Source organism: Terrapene carolina, unplaced genomic scaffold, assembly GCF_002925995.2.
Source record: "Terrapene carolina triunguis isolate 2854851 unplaced genomic scaffold, T_m_triunguis-2.0 Scaffold231, whole genome shotgun sequence".
In the NCBI taxonomy this organism is placed as follows: Eukaryota; Metazoa; Chordata; order Testudines; family Emydidae; genus Terrapene; species Terrapene triunguis.
The window spans coordinates 1,087,332-1,108,751 of NW_020664582.1; the positions used below are offsets into that span (position 1 = coordinate 1,087,332).

The following is a 21,420-nucleotide window of genomic DNA, read 5'->3' on the forward strand; positions in this document are numbered from 1 at the left end:
GCCTCATCCCAGGAGCAAGGATGCACAGCCCAGATTTCCTGGGAGAGAACAGAGCTGTGCGAGCCAGAACAGGGAGGGTGCATTAAGCAGGGCTTAGAGCAGGGGACTGAGGGTCAGGATTCTCAGCGGTGCACCAGGCATTCTCTGCAGCCGCCCCAAGCCCCTGCTCTCTGGACTCCGGCATCAGACAGAACGCTGCTGCTCTCCTTCGGAGACGTGTAGAGTAGCACAGACACACAGCACGCTCCCCAGACCAACCCCGTGGCCAGAGGTGAAAGCAAGCCAGTACGGCGTACCGGCAAGAGCCAGTACACAGCCGACCGTACCGGCAGGAGGCAACTTCCCCAGGCCGGCAATTTAAAAGGGCTCTGGGCTCCAGGCAGCAGCAGCTGGAGCCCCGGGCCCTTTAAATTGCCACCAGAGCCCTGGGGCTCCCGGCCGCCACCAGCTCAGGTGGCGATTTAAAGGCCCCAGGGCTCCCAGCCGCTGTTACCGCAGCCGGAGCCCCGGGCCCTTTAAATCTCGATTTAAAGGGCCCAGGAATTTAAAGTCCCCTCCCCTTCCAGTTGAGGCCCCGCCCCCTGCACAGGACCCCAGTACGTACCTACGTACCAGTAAGTCCTTTAAGTTACTTTCACCCCTGCCCGTGGCTCTCAAGTCATTCCAGGATCCTGTTCCAAATCACCCCCCTCGACTGCATGGACCTGCTCTTGTCTATCTCCTGGTCTCTCTACAGCTCTCCCTGCTCCCTCTTCTTTAGCATTCTCCTCCCAGCACCTTCTCCTCTGCAGCCCACTCCCTCTCCGTGTCCCTGCCTGCCTCGGTCTCCTCTGCAAACCTGCCTTGCCTAAATCCTGTTCGCTTCCCCGCCCCCCCGCCTACAAACGCTCCGTCTTATCTGCGTGGAGCCCTGCCAAGATACAGTTTGTAGGAAAGATGCGAAGAAGAGTGAAGTTTTGTTGTAGAGAAACCAGCTGCGTGTAACAATCCTGCCCGGCCGGGGGGGAAAGTGCTGCCTCTGGCGAACATTCCCCACCCCACCACCAACCTCCGCCGCTAAAACAGATGCAGACATGTCACTGGCACTTACCTAATCGCTCATTAACTTTTCCCATGTCCCAGGCACAGCTGCGCCCAGCCCTCTCTCCCCACAAAGCACGTTACTGACGGGCGTATTTGGAAGGCAGCTGACGGGAGATGAGGGGCCGGGTAAATGGGAGTGCTGACTCGTCTGGCGCTAGGCGTGCCCAGCTCAGAGGCAAATCCCGCCCTGTAGCGATGAATCTATGACCAGACGGTCTGAAGCAATTGACTCAATGGACAGACATACACCCAGACTGCTGGCAGTGCTTTCCTCCTCGCAGGGTGCTTTGAGAGTCTCCGATGGGAGGCACTACAGAGGTGCAAACCCATATACAGGCACCTAGGGCAAAGCATCCGGCTTTTCAGAGTCAATGCAAATCTGGAACAGCCGCTGATTTCAATGGGAGCTGCAGTTGCTCAGCGACTTTGAAAATCAAGGCACTTTGAGCATCCCCCTTTGCAAATTGTGCCCATTGTTATTCCTGGTAGGGGCCCAGGTCCAGTTTTAAGGACCGTGGTTTTGTTGGAAGCCGTCCTAAAAGAGAGCCTCCAAACCTGGCCTAAGGAGCCATCAGTCCCAGAGATGTGCCCAGCCTGCCTTAATTTCCCCTCCTCCAAGCAGCCTTCCCTGAGCGAGCTAGAAACAATGAGAGGTCTTGGTCCTTATCTTCAAGGCACTCAATGGCCTGGATCCAGGAGCTGTGTCTTCCCTGCCAGAAAAGATGTTTATTTTACAGTGAGATAAATAAGCTGCCATAATCCTAATGCAGATAAGGCCATTGTGATGTAGCCCAGCAAGGTCATCTCTGGGTGGGGGGACCGTGTTGATCTCAGAGAGCTACACTGTGGGGAAATCTACCTGTGCCTTATCTCCACTTGGATTTCACAATGAGATGGCACCAGTGCATTAGTTATCTTGCTTAAAAAAAAAAAAAGAATCACCAAACTTCAGAACGGGGTCCAGAGTTGACCCCAGGCCCCAAGCACTGAGGAACTTTCCGTTATAAGGGTCAAACTCATCTGTGCAGGAGACAGAGCATCCTCACGGGCCAGTCTGAGACTATATCCCCAGAACCGACAGCCAACTGCGACCGGACGTCGTCATCACCAACGAGGACCGGAAGAAGATCATCATGGTGGATGTCACAGTGCCCTTCGAGAACAGGACCCCGGCCTTCCACCATGCCCGAGCTCGAAAGGTAGAGAAATATGCCCCTCTGGCCGACACCTTGAGAGCTAAGGGTTACCAGGTCCAGACACACGGACTGATTGTCAGAGCCTTAGGCACATGGGACCCCAGTAACGAGCGAGTGCTGAGAGAATGCGGAATCGGTCAGCGCTACGCTCGGCTGATGCAGCAACTCATTGTGTCAGATGCCATCAGGTGGCTGAGGGACATCTCCATAGAACACATCACCGGACATCGGCAATACCAGGAGGGATGAGGGCAGTCAGGAAAGTAACAAATACTTTCCTTGTGGATTGTATTTTCTAAGTGGACAACCAACCTAATTCTCAAATTACTGAGGGATAATCTCCACTCATTGATACATTTCGCTTTGCACAACCAAATCTCCATACAACTTTTCATGAGTGATGTACCCGAGTATTCGGATTCTAATATCTAAACTGTATTGTTAAATCTATTTAAGTGATTGGGGAACAAAATGGCAAATGAAATTTAATGTGGATAAATGTAAAGTAATGCACATTGGGAAAAATAACCCCAACTATACATACAACATAATGGGGGCTAATTTAGCTACAACTAATCAGGAAAGGGATCTTGGAGTCATCGTGGATAGTTCTCTGAAGACATCCACGCAGTGTGCAGCGGCAGTCAAAAAAGCAAACAGGATGTTAGGAATCATTAAAAAGGGATAGAGAATAAGATGGAGAATATCTTATTTCCCTTATGTAAATCCATGGTGCTCCCACATCTTGAATACTGCATACAGATGTGGTCTCCTCATCTCAAAAAAGATATACTGGCATTAGAAAAGTTTCAGAGAAGGGCAACTAAAATGATTAGGGGTTTGGAACGGGTCCCATATGAGGAGAGATTAAAGAGGCTAGGACTTTTCAGCTTGGAAAAGAGGAGACTAAGGGGGGATATGATAGAGGTAAATAAAATCATGAGTGGTGTGAGAAAGTGAATAAGGAAAAGTTATTTACTTGTTCCCATAATATAAGAACTAGGGGCCACCAAATGAAATTAATGGGCAGCAGGTTTAAAACAAATAAAAGGAAGTTCTTCTTCACACAGCGCATAGTCAACGTGTGGAACTCCTTGCCTGAGAAGGTGGTGAAGGCTAGGACTAGAACAGGGTTTAAAAGAGAGCTAGATACATTCATGGAGGTTAAGTCCATTAATGGCTATTAGCCAGGATGGGTAAGGAATGGTGTCCCTAGCCTCTGTTTGTCAGAGGGTGGTGATGGACGGCAGGAGAGAGATCACTTGATCATTACCTGTTAGGTTCACTCCCTCTGGGGCAGCTGGCATTGGCCACTGTCGGTAGACAGGATACTGGGCTGGATGGACCTTTGGTCTGACCCAGTATGGCCGTTCTTATGTTCTTATTCACCTAAATGTGGGTTATTGCTGATTATGTACTCTAGGTAGCATATGACATTTCAAAAACTAACTTTGTATTTGTGGATAATCTAAACACTACACCCAGATGTACAGACACTCTGTTCCCAACCTACGTACTATATCATTTTTTTAACATTAGCTTTAATAAAAATTTTAAATCTTAACTCCCACGGGACCCTCACAAACTTTACCCGCTTCCACTCCAAGTGCCAGGTGCATTTCCCTGACCTGCCTTCTCAGATACAAACACATTTGCTTGGACATTTAAAGCAAAACCAAACCCTAGCCAAACAAGACGCTCCACAGCACACACACCGCTCTCCCCAGGGAGGAATGAACTATGCAGGCCAGAGGTTACCCATGTTACTTAATGCACAGTTGACGGATGCTCAGATACGACAGTAAAAGAGATCGAATAGAACCCGCAAGGCATGACCTTGCAATACTGAGAACAATGCCAAACAAGAGTCATTTACAGCAGGGTCTTTGCAAGCTATTGTCTGTGGAGAGAAACTTGGGACAATTTTCAGAATCAATGTTCAGTGCGATTCCTTCCAAACAATCCTAGTGCCGGGATCAACTCAGCACTTGCTCAGCCATTAACCTCCAAAAGGCTGGAACAGGAAGATACATGTTTTCCAAAATTTCCTTCTCACTAACAAGCCTGTCACACAATTTTAATTTCGGTCAGCTATTTCCTTGATGTTGATCAGGGACGTTATGGTCCAATAGGTGCAATTATACTTAGCAAACAGACACATGCGTTCAAATGTCCTTGAAAGGGAATAAAGATCATTCTATCTTCTTGCCCCCTCTTCTCCAAGTGTAAAATTACTGCAGTACAGGAAAAGAATCAAATAAAAAATACATCCAACTACCCCGGCCAAGCCTAGAGCTGGACGCTTGTAGTGGCTGCCAGAGTAATTTAAAACAGACATAGCGGGACATGCAGAGATGATCTGGAATAAACAACAGGACCTCAGGGTTACTAGACCTGGTCAAAAAATTTCCGACAGAAGAGTTTTCCATTGGAAAATGCAGCTTTGTCAAAATCAAAATATTTCATGGGACCACGTCAATTTCAATAAGGAATATGTTGAAACAAATCGTCATGGGCTCTCATTTCGAGAAAATCAAAATGCTGCATTTTGATAAGATGCAAATGTTTCATTTCAGATTTATCATTTCGATTTGTTTAGAGATTTATATTGCATTAAATATTCTTTTAGTATTATAATATTTATTATAATACTTTTAATTACATTATAATGTTTTGACATTACCAAAATGAAGTGTTTCAACATCAGCGAAATGGAACAATTTGATGCTCCCAAATAGAATTTTTTTGGAATTTTTGTTCCATGGGGAAGTTTGGCTTTTCATTATGATTCAGGACAAGGAAAAAAAGAATTAGGGCTGTTGATTAATCGCAGTTAAGTCACATGATTAACTCAAAAAAGTTAAGCATGATTAAAAAATTAATCGCGATTAATCGCACTGTTAAACAGTAGAATATCAATTGAAATTTATTAAATATTTTTGGATGTTTTTCTACATTTTCAAATATATTGATTTCTATTACAACACAGAATACAAAGTGTACAGTGCTCACTTTATATTATTATTTTTATTACAAATATTTGCACTGTAAAAATGATAAACAAAAGAAACAGTATTTTTCAATTCACCTCATACAAGTACTGTAGTGTAATCTCTTTATCGTGAAAGCGCAACTTTCAAATGAAGATTTTTTTGTTACATAACTGCTCTCAAAAAACAAAACAATGTAAAACTTTAGAGCCTACAAGTCCACTCAGTCCTACTTCTTGATCGGCCAATCGCTAACACAAACAAGTTTGTTTACATTTACGGGAGATAATGCTGCCTGCTTCTTATTTACAATGTCACCTGAAAGTGAAACCAGGCATTCGCATGGCACTTTTGTAGCTGGCGTTGCAAGGTATTTATGTGCCAGATCTGCTAAACATTCGTATGCCCCTTCATGCTTCAGCCACTATTCCAGAGGACATGCTTCCATGATGATGATGCTCGTTAAAAAAATAATGCATTAATTAAATTTGTGATTGAACTCCTTGGGGGAGACTTGTATGTCCCCTGCTCTGTTTTACCCGCATTCTGACATATATTTCATGTTATTGCCGTCTTGGATGATGACCCAGCCCATGGTCATTTTAAGAACACTTTCACAGCAGATTTTGACAAAATGCAAAGAAGGTACCACTGTGAGATTTCTAAGAATAGCTACAGCTCTCAACCCAAGGTTTAAGAATCTGAAGTGCCATCCAAAATCTGAGAGGGACGAGGTGTGGAGCATGCTTTCCGAAGTCTTAAAAGAGCAACACTTAGATGCGGAAACTACAGAACCCGAACCACCAAACAAAGGAAAATCAACCTTCTGCTGGTGGCATCTGACTCAATGATAAAAATGAACATGTGTCGGTCCGCACTGCTTTGGATCGTTATCGAGAAGAACCCATCATCAGTATGTACTCATGCCCTCTGGAATGGTGGTTGAAGCATGAAGGGACATATGAATCTTTAGCGTGTCTGGCATGTAAATATCTTGCGATGCCGGTTACAACAATGCCATGAGAACGCCTGTTCTCACTTTCAGGTGACATTGTAAACAAGAAGCGGGAAGCATTATCTCCTGCAAATTGTAACCACACTTGTTTGTCTGAGTGACTGGCTGAAGTAGGACTGAATGGACTTGTAGGTTCTAAAGTTTTACATTGTTTTATTTTTGAATGCAGGTTTTTTTTGTACATAATTCTACATTTGGAAGTTCAACTGTCATGATAAAGAGATTGCACTACAGTACTTGTATGAGATGAATTGAAAAATACTATTTCTTTTGTTTTTTACAGTGCAAATATTTGTAATCAAAAATAAATATAAAGTGAGCTCCGTACACTTTGTATTCTGCGTTGTAATTGAAATCAATATATTTGAAAATGTAGAAAACATCCAAAAATATTTAAATAAACGGTATTCTGTTATTGTTTAACAGCGCGATTAATCACGATTAAGCTTTTTAATCGCTTGACAGCCCTAAAAAGAATCTAAATTTCACAATTTCCCATGAAACAGAAATTTCAGTTTCCAATCAGCTCTAATTGTTGCTGAGGTCAGATATGCAAAAGAATGGGTAAAACTCAGCAGAAGGGCCCATCTTTTCAGGCAGCTTCTAGGAACAACCCATCCTAGGCAGCAGCAGGACGAGGTAACTTACTAGGTCTCGTGCTCTTGTTTTGCTAGGAGAGGCTACCAGCACCTCAGCCAAGTGACAGGAGCTCTGGGAATCAAGTCACAGTATGTAAAAGTTCAATCGCATGTAGCCTGGGCAAGCACCCAGGTTTTATTGGCCAGCAGCCTGCATTATTGCACTCAGCCCATGAAAATCTCAGTGAACAGCGAAAGCACCTACCCTGCTGCGCGTAGCGCTTCCTGCGTCTCGTCTTGGCCCGTCTGCCGGAGAGCAGGGCATGCACCCGCTCAGCCCAGGCAGTGTGGCTTTCTGCATCACTCACACCACACCGCGGCAGGTTCATCTGGTGGACCGTGGAAGTATCCAAGACCCCGCTGAGCGGCAGGTGGGTCACCCACTGGAACTCCCTGAGAAAGAAGAGGAAGAAACATCAGAACCAGCGGGGAACTGAATGGCCACGCAGAATGATAGCAAGACCTGGAGCCACCCAGCCCTCAATCACTGGGTCACACGGAAGAGCCGCTGGCATTGGCGCATTATGGGAAATGATAGTGCTCTACACCTATAGGACCAGATCCCGGTCCCACTGAGTCCTATGGCAAAGCTCTCATTGTACTGGGAGCAGGATGCAGCACTCGTCATCCACAGATCTGAAAGCTGTTTAGAGATGTGGTTACCCACACTGCACAGAGGGGAAACTGAGGCACAGAGCAGAGACTGCGACAGCAGAGCCTGGACTAGAACCCAGGCCTCCTGACTCCCAGGCGTGTGCTCTAACCACTGCGCCACATGCTAAAATGAGTCAGCGCATCCCAGTTCAGTGTCTCACAGGCAGGTACCCACATTCAGCTGGCTCCGGCTGGCAGACTTAGCAGGGGAGGCCGCGGATGGAATGGATTTTAATCAGACCGGGGTACACGCACTGAAGTCAGTGCAGTAACCCGGGGGCACACCGGTGTCTCTGAGATCAGAGTGTGGCCCAGGGTAGCTGGAACAGGAGGCAGCACACACGGACCCCTGCCGTGTGACGGCGTATTAGCCTTCGGTAACCCTGTCCCCTACCAGGGGATTGGGCCCAGGCAAAGAAAACAGTCAGCTCCCAGCACTCCTGGGTGCCACACGTTTATTGCTGCATCTGCTGCATTTCAGGCTCCTCGGGCTGTTCACGCAATACAGCCAGAGGTCGATAGAGCTTTTGCATTGGCTGTTGGCGCCATTTTACTAGTGTGAAACTCCCCTCTCGCTGACGTTCCTAGGCTGGGCACCTGGGGAAGGAAGGGAGGGAAAACTCTCTGGAGCCAGGCTCCCTCGGAAAGGGCAAATCTCCTCCATGGCCCCAAACACAATCCATGAGGATGCGCTGGGGTGGGAAGCCCACCCCTGGCACTGATCAGGTAACTAAAGCCCCAGGAAGGGCACAGCTCCCGGGAGACAACCTACCCTTCAACCACAATGGACCCTTCTGGCCCCGGACTCTATGGCCCCGCTACGTATGACAGTGTGTCCTCGCGAACAGAGCACCTGACTAGCACTCAGGAGACCTGGGTTCTCCTCCTGGCCCGCTGTGTGACCTTGGGCAACCCATGTCTTGTGCCTCAGTTTATCCATCTGCAAAATGGGGGTGATGATACCGGCCTCCTTTGTAATGTGCTTTGAGATCTACTGCTGAAAAGCCCCATAGAGGAACCAGCTGGTGGTGGTGTTATAAGTGTGGCTGTCATCCCAGGCATTCATGAAATCTTCCAGCCAGCCCTGAACTGCAGCATTGCTGAGGATATTATTCTAACCAGGCCATAAAAGGCAAACTAATCAGCGCAGTAAGATCCTGGGCTGAACGGTGCAGGTCAGCGCATCGCTGCTGGGAGCTGGGCATGCGGCTGTGCAGTTTAGAACAACCCGCTGTGCTTCTGCCTGCTCAGAAGATAGACAGGCCACAGGAAAAGACCTTTGCTGGGAAGAGACTTTAAGGTTAGGGTGACCAGGTGTCCGGTTTTCAATCAGAACATCCGGTCGAAAAGGGATCCCGGCAGCTCCGGTCAGCGCCATTGACTGTCCGGTTGGCGGCGCTGCGCAGCAGGGCAGGCAGTCTCCCTGCTAGCCTCCACGCCGCGCGGCTCCTGGGAAACAGCTGCCATGTCGTCCCCCGAATGGGAGCTGCGGGAGTGGCACCTGCAGATGGGGCAGCGCGGAGAGCCGCCAGGCCGCGCCTCCCCGTAGGAGCCGGAAGTGGGGGGACGCGGCGGCTGCTTGAGGTAAGCGCCGCCCGGAGCCTGCATGCCTGACACCCCCCCATGCCCCAATCCTCTGCCCCAGCCCTCATCCCCCTCCCGCCCTCCGAACCCTTCATCCCAGCCCCACCCCAGAGTCTGCACCCCCAGCTGGAGCCCTCACACCCCCCGCCCATGCCCCAAGCCCCTGCCTCAGCCTGGAGCCCCCTCCCACACTCTGAACTCATTTCTGGCCCCACCCCAGAGCCTGCACCCCCAGCCGGAGCCCTCAACCCCTCCCACACCCCAGCCCCCTGAGCCAGCCCGGTGAAAATGAGCAAGTGAGTGAGGGTGGGGAGAGCGAGCGACAGGAGGGCGGGGGAGTGGGCGGGGTGGGGCCTCGGCAAAGGGGCGGGACATCGGTGGGACATGCGCAGGGCAAAGGTGTTCAGTTTTGTGTGAGTAGAAAGTTGGCGACCCTCCCTAAGGTCAGGGTACAGCTCACGCAACCCAGAAGCCAGGGGCTGGATGGGGATCTTGGTTTGTTGCATTTGAAATTTCTACACAAAGGAAGATTCTTACCTCACTGCTTCTGCGAACTGCGCAGAAGTGGGTCCATTAGGAGCTGGCTCATCAAAGTAGCCATACTTCTCCAGGAACATCTGCCATCAAAGGAAAAATAGGAAGACAGAAAAGTAAGTTGTAGCTGAAGCACAACTGGGGAAAAGAAAAAAAAAAAAAAGCCAGAGAATATTAACAGTCGTTCATCTACACTTGATTGCTTGGGATACAATATTCATGTTTGGAAATAGTGCAGCAAAACCAGGCCCACCTAGGAGTACACAGCTGTGTGGATGTTGCTTCCTGTGATCTTAGTGGGGACAGAAGTCACTGAACTGATCTTCCTGTCCCAAAAGCACCAGCCTCACCATTTGAGCTAAAAGGGACTCTTCTTTCTCTGCTGGCAGTATAGGCCTTATGACATTATTGGGCCATTCTGATTCCAGCCAGCAGAGGGAGGTAGTTTGGAAATACTGCAACATGCCTCTCAAACAGGGCGCTCTGGGCACAGCCTGCCGACCACACAGCCCGTAGCCAAAGTTCCCCAAGCGTGCTGAAATGGTTCTACACCGCTGAGGGACGAGGAAGGCGCCGGATGTTGATCAGCTCCCTACAAAGTCAATGGCAAGACTCCCATGGACTTCAGTGGGGGAAAGGATCGAGCCCAGGAGAGATCTGGGGCCACAGTAAAGCTGTGCGCACTGTCTTCTGCTGCAAAGGAACCAGATGCATCCCTAGAGAGGGAGCATGCTCTCGTGGTGTTCTCTGCTCTGCAACCAGGGAGTTCTGTTTTCCCGATTGTTCTTTAATTATTCATTATTTTAAATAAAGGGACCTCGTCAGCTCAGACTTGGTCCAACATATAATATGCATAGAAAAGTTCCCAGGAAATTGTCTCCCATCCCAGTGGAAACAGTTTCATTAGACAACCAACCTTTCCTGCTACCAGAGAGCGGAACTGATGGGAAACCGAAGTGAGACCGACTGGGCTGTTTTCATGATCCGAGGCAAGAGAAAGGTCAAAAGTGTAAACTGCACCAATGATGAGGAGAACATTTGGGGCCAAATCATCACCTGGCGTAAATCAGTGCAGCTCCTTTGACTTCAGTGGCGCTACAACGACTGAGAGGCCCTTGGTCTTTAAAACCCCTTCAGCTATAATCACCCCCGGTGTCAGCAATACATTTGTGTGGGTGGGTAAATCAGGGTGGAGGTGGATATTTTCGTTTAAGCTATATATTTGTGAAGTCCTGAGGACCATGTTGGATTTGCAAGCTATCATTTTAAGGGGAGAAGGGGCTCCTGGTCTTGCTGGCAGGCTAGAGGGCTCTGGAGTGAAGTTTGTGATGAGAGTCAGGCTGGAAAATTATGCCTCCCTGCCCCCAGGGAGCAGCCTGTTTTGTCTCTCCTGATTTGGGGTTCTCGTGTCATTCTTTCTGAATTCTGAGAAATAAAGTTACGTTACGTTGCAACCTTCCAGCAAGACTATTTACATTTTTATCTAGCTTCTTTGTGTGTATGCTGTCAAACATAACAAGGGCCTTTTAAATACTAATTACCTAACACCTCCCCAGTTCCTGGACAGGTAAGTTACACTCTGTCACATTAACATCCCATCCTCTTTGGTGTCTGCCATGACAGGCCGTAACCCTGCACCCGCGAGGGACAACGGGAGCTTTGCCACTGAATTCAACGTGAGCAGGATCAGGGCCTAGTTGTCTCAACTCCCTTTGGCGAGTCCATTCCAACCTTCAGTTGCTATGGCTACGAGCATTAGTCTTGCTCTCATCTCGGATTTCTCCCTCCATCACATTTAGCCTGCTGCTCGTACTATTCTGTGAGACGAACAGTTCCCTCCCTTCACCCCTTGGAAGTGTTTTTATAGATGCCTTCCTTCAACCTTCTCCTTCCCAGGCTATAATCTCAGCTCCTTCAGACTCTCTCCTCTGAGGCCTTCTTCTCCAACACTGTCCTTCGCTACAGCTTGTCTAAGACAGGCTAGAGCCTTCACCACGAGATCTGGGTCCAATTCCCAGCTCCGCCACCGACTTCCAGGGTGGCCTTGGACAAGTCACTTAGGCCCAGTCGACACTCAAAGCTTTAGCGGCACAGCCATGTTGGTTAAGGGGTGTGATTTTTGCAGACAGAGTTACATCCCTAAAAGCCTTCGCACCGAGCCAGTTATACCGGTATCGCTCATTTTGCTCCGCTGAATCAGAAAAAGCTATACTGGTACAAATGCTTTTATACCACCATTGCATCTACACTGGGGGGTTTTGCCCCTTTAACTATACCAGCATAGTTAAAACAGCAACATTTTTTAGTGTAGACAAGACCATGGTGTCTCTGTGCCTCAATTCCCCATCTGTACAAGGGGGATCCTGCCCTGCCTCCCAGGGAGGTTGTGAGGATGAATCCATCAATGGTAGCGAGGCGCTCAGGTCCTAAGGTTTCCAATGATTGTTCCTAGGTGCTTGACTTTAAATTCATTAGCACTGAAGCTCATCTCACTGCACGCAGCCCTCACGTTTCTGATCCAGTCAGGTGACTTTGCGGTTTGGCTCGGTCTTTGTGAGCAATCGGTTTCAGGGAAAGCCAAGCCGTGTCCATTACATGCTATCCTAGCATGCTACAAAGACAACACATTGCTCATTAATCCAGGTTCTAGCCAATACTCAGCAGAGACCAGCAGACCCCCAGAGGCACTGCACTATTCCATCTCTGTTCTTGCCGGTACTCCCCTTTCTTTATCAGCATTCCAGATTGGGGGGCGGAGCAGGCGGACCACAGATTTCATCATATAGTCCTGCCAGAGACTGGTCTTTAATCAGAAAAGCCAACGTCTTTCTAGTTGTGATATATAGCACCTGGTATAGCCAACACACACAAAATGTTAGAGACACAAGGGGGGGGCGAGGTAATATCTTTTATTGGCCCAACTTCTGTTGGTGAGAGAGACAAGCCACCAGAAGAGCTCTGTGTAGCTTGAAAGCTTCTCTCTCAGCAACAGAAATTGGTCCAATAAAAAGTATCACCTCACTGACCTTGTCTCGCTAAGATCCTAGGACTGACACGGCTACAACAGCACCATAGAAAAAAAATATGTCTGAGGAATAGATGGTTTCTCGCGCCCCTCCCCCCCTCCCTTTTTTTTTACACCTATACCTTTGTGTTTGTCGCTCTGCAGATTCATTTCAAATTGTTTCATTGCATAAAAAGGTGCTATATAGCACAAATGGAAAGCCAACGTCCCTGATACAAAAAGCGTATGTCTTATTACAATACTGTTTTGCCACAGCATCTTTTTAATCAGAGAGTCTAAAAGCCCTTTACAAACATTAAAAGGGACACTACTTTTTTTTTTTAAAGTCATGTTTTAAGCACATTTCCATGTGTGTGTTTTAATAATACCTCAAATCCTTAAAACGGGGGGGAAGCTAATTTATTTCTCTCTACAAAGAAAGTTGTCTATATGTCTCTAGTTGAAAGTTAACTACGATTTAAGTAGGGTATGAATTTAAAGCACAATAGCTATTCTGGAGTAACTTTTGTGTGTCAACAAGGTCTCATGCTGTTTGTGAAGCTCTTGTCTATATGGAGAGTTACTCTGGCATAGCTATTCCTGATTAACTCTCCGTTTGGATGCTTGTATTCCAGAGTGCCATATTCCAAATCAGTTTAATCCACAAAGTGGGGTTAATCAGGAATAGCTACGCTGCTTCAAATTCACACCAGGCCTACTCTGAATTAACTTCCCAGCATATACCAGCCCTTAAAACGTTCTGGATTTTCACTCAGCTTTGAATGATACAGAATGATTATTCCTTGTGGGTGACATTAACTCCTGCGCGGAGAGGTAATGAATAGAGCCCTGCAAATCCACAGATATCCACGGACCTTTTTTGCGGATCACGGATTGGATGCAGATACAAACTTCTAGTAGTGAAGTGGATGCATGGGTTTCATGCTGGCCTATGAACAAAGGGGTGAGTTCTGCTTTGTGGGTGTAGTTCTCTGGCTCTGCGTGGCAATTATCAGACATTGAACAAGGGTCCAGGTCCAGGTCCTCAAAGGTATTTAGGCACCTAATTCCCACTGAAATCAATGGAAGGCAGGTGCCTAAATACCTTTGGGGATTGGGGCCTAGGTCCCTGCACCAGAGACCTTTGACTATAACAATGGAACCCAGGAGTCTTGACTCGCAGCCACCTCTGCTCTAACCAATAGACAACACAGCCTCTAGAATTGCAACAGCTCTGAACCCCCACCCAGAGAATACAAATAGGGAGATTTTATGTCACTTGATCAAAACAAGAGGATTAAATCTCATTAGAGCGACAGTTTAAAGTTACTATGCAGAGCTAGACGCCGTCATTAAAAGCGTAGGAAAGTTTTAGCTCCCTCCCCCCGCCGCAGAAGGGGAAATGCTATTTTCCATGCAATATAAAAAGCAGCAGGAAATGAACAGCAGAGCATTAAAGGAAAATATGCCCAGCACTCCCTCCGCATTGGAGAACGGAGCAAAACAAGAGGGAAATTCTTCTGGCTGGTTGGAAGCCAGCAAGCGCCCCAGGGAGCAGGTCAAGCCAGGTCAGGAGGGACTTGCTATGCAGAGGGCTGAGGATGCTGCGGGGGGGAGGGGATCCATGGGGTGAAAGTGGCGAAGGTATCTGAACCCTTTCGGGCCCTGACGCGGATGTTCACTGACAAAGGAGCACGCCCCTAAAAGGTGGCGTGTATTATCCCATTTTGCAGACAGGGACACTGAGGCAGGGAAGTGAAACGGTGTAGCCTCTCTGTGCCTCGGTTCCTTATCCGTAGGACAAGGAGAACAGCCCTGCCCCACAGGGGGCACTGTGAAGATAAATACACCAACGAGCATGAAGCACTCAGGCCCAGCTCCTCGAAGGTATATAGGCACCTAACGTCCATTGATTTCAACGGGAGCTCGGCAGTCGGCACCTTCATACCTTCGAGGATCTGGGGACTCAGATACTAAGGCAATGGGGGCCTTGTAAGTACCTATGATAGAGATCCTGCTTTCCTGGTCAGGGCCTGACCCAAAGCCCACTGACGCTTGGCCCTGGTTGCCTGCAGCTGGAAGGGAAGACAAAGCTGCAACGTCCTGGCCTCGCCTCGGATAACGCTCCAAGGGAGCAAAAATTACCACCGGGGAAAACATCCCTATCGACATTTCAGGCCGAGGGCAAGGTGTCTCCTCACTTTAAAGTGTCCATAGGCAAGAAGCAACTACAATTCGAATTTCCTCCCCTTGGAAACCACAATTAGAAGCAGCAGATTTTAGTTGCAGGTTGAATCCTTAACCCCAAGACAGCGGGATTTCAGGCAGATCGTAATTGCTTTAGATCAGAAACTCTCCGAAAGCCCTCCTCCTTCACTTGAATGATAGTTTCAACTGGATGCCACGTCCTTTGGACCTCAGCCTCTCTCTGGCTATCGGTCTCAGAAATCTACAAGGAACCTTTTTTTGTATTTCCCTTTCTTCCAAACCCAGGTATCAGCATCGGAATCAAGTCAATTCTATGAGTCCCCTGATAAGTAGTTGTGTTGGGGGTTATACATTTTGGAATAGGAAGTGCCTCAGTTTCCCCAGATTTAAAATGGGGATAATGCCCCTGACCTCCTTTGCAAAGTGCTCTGAGATCTGCTGATGCAAAGCGCTGTCTTAGAGCCAGCTGTTATTATATGGATAAAATGACTGCCACGCAAGTGAATCCATGTGCATTCCAGTTCGGCAGTTAAACCAATGAGTTCCTTACTGCAAGATCAGCGTTACCAATGGTCAGCACAATAAACAATTTGTATAGTGCGGGGACTGAGAGCCATTGAACCAAACTGTAAACCCCGGATATGATGGAAACCACTTCAAGCCAGGGGGTGCGGCAGCACCCCCAGCACCCCTACTTCCAGCACCTATGCTTAGGGGCAGCTAAGACACGCAGAGGGCCAATAGCTTCATTGAAAGTCAATGGGAGCTGCAGGTGCTCAGCACCTCTGAAAAGAAGGCCCTTAACTCCTGTGCCTCAGTTTCCCTCCAACAGGGATAATGATACTTACCTACTTCACAGGACTGATAAGGATTTAATTAACATTTACAAAGCACGGTGAGATGCTTGGGTGAAGAGTGCTATGGGAGGGTAAGCGCTGGGCTGGTAGGATCCATGCTAACTGCATCACTGCTTTCTAAACATGTGGTTTAGGTGGATTCAAAGACTTCTTGTTTGTCTGCTTCCCACACGCCCAAGCTGCATTCTTGACGGCATAACCTCTTGGAGCGAGTCCTCATTCGATACTTCAAGTACAGCTCTAGTTTCCTCCGTCATCGAAAAGGTACACAAACCAAGTTCAATAGAAAACAAGGACCGAGATTTACCCTGCTTTACTCTTCTACCCCTTCATATGAAATTCCTCCGGAAGGAACGCTCTCTCCTGCATGTCCCTCAAGACCCACTCCCACTCCAGCATGAAATTAACCAACAGACAGAGAATGGTTGGAATGAAGATTGAACACATGTACATTTTGACTGTATATTTTAAGCCTTTTCCAAGCTCTTCATACTTGGTTTGTCTTCTTGACCTGCCTTTTCTGGGCAGGGACTGTGGGCTAGATCTTCAGCTGGTGTAAATCGAGTATCTTCATCAATTTCAATGGACCAGACCTGCAACGGCACTAAACCAACCTGGCCCATTGGCTTCCTGCTTGTTTGGAAAGCACCAAGCAGAGCACAGACGGTACTAGAACTGTAATAATAAATAGTATATCCCTATAAAAAATTTTTAAAAATACAGCCACCACGAGGAGGTTGAAATGTGCAGTTTCAGGCCTTTGTGTCATCCGTGACGTGTTATTTTCCGCTGAGCAATCAAAGCGATTCTTCTCGGTTGTTTTAATATTAAATAAATAAATTTCACATCAGCGTAAACTAGAATTTCCCCTTTGCTCCTGAACTGTATGCCTCCCCCCTCCTTTCGTCTTCCGGCCTCCGCGCTCTGGTTACTGTACCCTCCCCTCACGCAGCACAGACACTGGGAACATAACTGCCATTGTCAATGAAGCCAGCCTTCTCGGCTTTGCACTGAGCAACATGGGACAGAGCCTGCATTCCCCACTCGGTGGCCCAATGGTCATCTCACTCACACCCGGGAGAGGCAGAAGTTATCGTGGTGCAAGTGACATCAGAAGATGGTTTAAGGCGCTTGGGGGAGTTTTGCCAGAGTGCAGAATGAGGCCCTGACCCTACAAACGCCCAGATATCTGCCCAACCAATTTGCACATGTTGCTCTTTTTTTTAAAAATTAATCTTTGCGGGGAGGGGGTTGTTTTTGTTTTTAAAGGGATATCAAGAGAGGAAAAAATAGAATCCGTCACCATTAGTCAATATAAAAATCTGTAAAGCGAAATCTGACTGGTCCCAGAAGCTTTCAGACATTCGACTCCAGGGTGTTATTTTCAGGAACAAGCAATGATTGTGTCATGAACCAGCTGTAAAGAAAGTTTGATTGTTCACACTGCACATTCACATCTGTGACTCATGTAATTGTGTCACAATTATTCATGTGGAGGTTCACGTTGAAATCTTTGAACTGTGTGACACCTCGGTGCTATCACTAGCCATTGTTAGCAGCTATGATCTAATGAGCCTTTTATTCCTCCTTAGATTACAGGATCAATAAAATGATGACTGTTATTCCTTACAGGAAATTGACTAATTACCTCTCCCTCCACGCCTGGGCTACTTTTCCTCCTGTTAAGGTAGGAAATATCCTGGTGTTAATTTGAAAGAATTATTCCAGCACAGGAATTTTTTTAAACATTTTAATTTTAATCTTTCACAAAGAAAGTTTGTGGGGGTGTCACTCTTAGCAGAAATACAATAGCATGTATAGACCAGAGTCCCATTGAGCGAGACACTGCATAGACACTCGGCAAGAGATAGTCCCTGTCCCAAAGAGTTTAGGCTATGTCTATGGGCATGTCTACACTACAGCTGCTATAGCAGGTCAGTTACGGCGTGGCAGCTGGGCTGCCATGGTGTAGATGCCTCCTACAGTGACAGAAGGGGTTTTTCCATCAAGGTAGTTAAGCCACCACTGCGAGGCGGTAGCTAGGTTTACGGAAGAATTCTTCCACTGACCTAGTTGTGTCTACCCCGTGGATTAGGACTCAGGGTGTGGAATTTCTCACAGACCTGAACCACGCAGCTAAAATCGATCTAATTTTTAAATGGAGAGAAGGCCTAAGTGATTTGCACATGGACAGTCTTAAATCAAGCTGGAATTAGTTTTCAAGCAGCATTTTTCTTTTTTTGCCGATCTGTAAATTTCAATTATTATCCAAACACTTTTTCCTCCCTTTGTGTGTATATGCTGAAACTGACATTTATCGACATGTGCTGATAAAACCTAATCCTTCCAAGGCTTGCTCTGATGAAAAGCCTGTGATGTGGCCAACGTGATAGAAACACGGTTCAGTAAAGTGGAACATATTTGATTTCTGCCACTCCAACATCCTCTGTTTCCTACTGTGGTAGGAGTATGAGGTTACCCCCACAAGAGTGAGGGTTTTGGTAGAGATGCAAAACAATTTAAAAAAAATAATCACAATTAATGGTGAGATAAAAAAAATAGTCATGATTAATTGCAGTTTTAAACAATAACGGAATACCAATTTAAATGTATTATAAATATTTTTGGATGTTTTTCTACATTTTCAAATAAATTGATTACAACGCAGAATGCAAAGTGTGCAGTGTTCACTTTGTATTATTATTGATTACAAATATTTGCACTGTAAAAAAGATAAACTAAAGAAATATTTTTCAATTCACCTCATACACTGTAGTGCAATCTCTTTACCATGAAAGTGCAACTTACAAATGTGTTTTTTTACATAACTGCACTCAAAAACAAAACAATGTAAAACTTCAGAGCCTACAAGTCCACTCAGTCCTACTTCTTGATCAGCCAATCGCTAACACAAACAAGTTTGTTTACATTTACGGGAGATACTGCTGCCTGCTTCTTATTTACAATGTCACCTGAAAAAGAGAACAGGCATTCACATGGCACTATTGTAGCCGGCACTGCAAGGTATTTACGGGCCAGATATGCTAAACATTCGAATGCCCCTTCATGCTTCAACCACCATTCCAGAGGACGTGCTTCCATGCTGACGACTCTGGTTAAAAAATAATGAGTTAATTTATGTTGGTGGCATCGGAGTCAGATGATGAAAATGAAGGTGTGTTGGTTCACACTGCTTTGCATGGTTATCTTTTTTCAGTGCAAATATTTGTAATCAAAAATAACATAAAGTTAGGGTGACCAGATGTCCCGTTTTTAAAGGGACAGTCCCGTTTTTTGGGACTTTTTCTAATATAAGCGTCTATTACCCCCCCCCCCGTCCCGTTTTTTCACAGTTGCTATCTGGTCACCCTATATAAAGTGAGCACTGTACACTTCAAATTCTGTGTTGTAATTGAAATCAGTATATTTGAAAAGGTAGAAAAACATCCAAACACATTTATAATGCAGTTAAACTGGTATTCTATTACTCTTTAACAGTGCGATTAAAACTGCGATTAATCGCAACTTTTTTTTTAATCTAGTTAATTTGTTTTGCGTTAATCGCCGGCATTCACTGCGATTAATCGACAGCCCTAGTGTTTAGTTCCTTTAAAGGCAGCACCAATTCCACTGAAGCCGCACGATACAACAAGGGAGAGGGAATGCACACTGCCTCTCACAGCACAGCAGGTTAATCCCAACACTCAATAACAAACAAAAATACGAAATCTACTCCTGCCCGTGCTGGCAAGATTAGTTTTACACACATGGACAGAGTGGCTACGTTGGAGAAGCTACTATACCAAGCGAAGGCAGATTTAGGAATATTTTGGAGGATTTCTCAGCACATATAAATACACCTAGGGAAGTACATTCAATTTGTGCTCAAGACTGAGCATGTGAAGGGGGAGAGAAATGGGAGCCAGACACCACAGCGATATTGGGGGAGGAGGTATAAAAAATTCCTCAATGAGAAGGTTTCAGCTATGCCTTACATTCCCTCTCACTTCTCCGTCAACCCTTTCTCTGCCTTTCTTTTCTAAACAGTCTTTCTGCCTATTTCCAATGGCCTTACGGTGTTTCCTTCGTCAAGCTACAGGGATTTTGTCCTTTATTGCATTGTTCATAGAGAGCCAGATTCCGGAAAACACTTCCGCACGTGCTTAACTTTAAGTATGTGATTAACTTTAATTGATGCCAATGGGACCGAAGCACACATACCACTGTTTTAAGAAAGTCCCGCTGACTGCAAGGAGAATTGGCAAAGTGCTTTCCTGAATCACCTAAACATTGGCCAGCGCCCTCAGCATGGGACTGGGACCGAACTCTCCCAAATTCGAATCCGATCTGAATCCACACCCTCCTTTTCTCCATGTGCATAGAGGGGATAATAATGGTTTAACATTCAGATATTTCAGATGTAGCTTTTCAACTTTATTTTTTATTGCCATTACAGTCACTACTAACACAAAGAAAAACAAAGGCCAAGCCAGGAAATAAAGCGATTAACAATTTGCACATAAACTTGTGCGCCTAGTTTATATAGTCCAGTGTTACCAACTCCTGTGGTTTTAATGGCAAGTCTGGTCAGATTTGATGTTTTTTCTTAAAGCCTCAGCTTCTGGAGTCATGTGATTAACTGAGGCTTATTATTAACACCACCACGTAGCTTTTAGATAACACATTCATCAGCAGATCTCAGAGCACTCATCTCCGCTTTCATGTAAAAACAAAAATAAACGTTGAAGGTACTTATGTGGCCTGCAGGACTGTAGTATCTGAGCATGTCACCCTCTAATGTATTCATCCTTCCAACCCGCTGTGACAGAATGCTATTATCCCCATTTTACAGATGCGGAACTGAGGCAGAGGCAGAGACAGACTACGTGCCCAAGGCCACACAGGAAGTCAGTAGCAGAGCAGGGATTTGAATATAGGATTCCCAAGTCCCAGGCCCTAAACACTGGAACACTGGTCCATCCTTCCTGTTTTCTAACCCTCAGGACTGAGGAGAGGTGCTTAAAAATGTCACCCACTCCCACACACACACACCGGCTCAAAACCCAGATGGGAATAAAAAGAATTCCATTTTTTTTTTAATCTCATGATTTTATGCCAGTCTCACAATTCTAGGAACTGGGCTCACGGTTCTGGAGCAGTTGGGGTTGGCAATGCTGATAATCACCTGGGGGGTGGGGGGAGGAAGCTTCTCCCAGATCTTGCAGGTAATACATTAAAACCAGGATCCTGCAGGATTGTATGCACGTGCCTAACCTTAAGCAGATGCTTCATTTTAAGCCCATGAGCAACTCCAGTTAATGCAATAGGACTACCTATGGTTTTAAAAATTAAGCATCTATGTCAATCTTCGCTGAATCAGAGCCCAAACGTGAAGAACCTCAAATCCCTAAAGGCTCCCTCTGTTCTGTGCCAAAATCTGACACCTCAATTCTCCGCACCGACCAGGAGAGGACACACCCATGCCGTGACATAAAGACAAAAAATAAACTTAAACCCAAATACAACTGCAAATGGACCCAGATAAAGGAATTGCCCCATTTCCTTCGAGCCAGTTTCAGTTTGTCTCTCAAGTAGCCCAATTTTTTTTAGGGCGAGGGATAGAGGGATCTCCCCATAGCCCCCCAGGATCCCCACAG

The 21,420-nt window shown here is 46.5% G+C and overlaps 1 protein-coding gene across 1 annotated transcript in view; it reads right to left on the reverse strand.

Moving 5' to 3' along the window:
• Positions 1-9,777, reverse strand: part of MMP28 (matrix metallopeptidase 28) — a 33,205-nt gene extending 23,428 nt beyond the window's left edge. The window contains exons 1-2 of the mRNA XM_026656652.1: positions 9,698-9,777; positions 7,128-7,315 (exon numbers count right to left, since the gene is read on the reverse strand). Of these exons, the coding sequence (XP_026512437.1) occupies positions 7,128-7,315; positions 9,698-9,777 (268 nt within the window). The remainder of the gene's footprint in view (positions 1-7,127; positions 7,316-9,697) is intronic.
• Between the last annotated feature and the right edge of the window lie 11,643 nt (positions 9,778-21,420).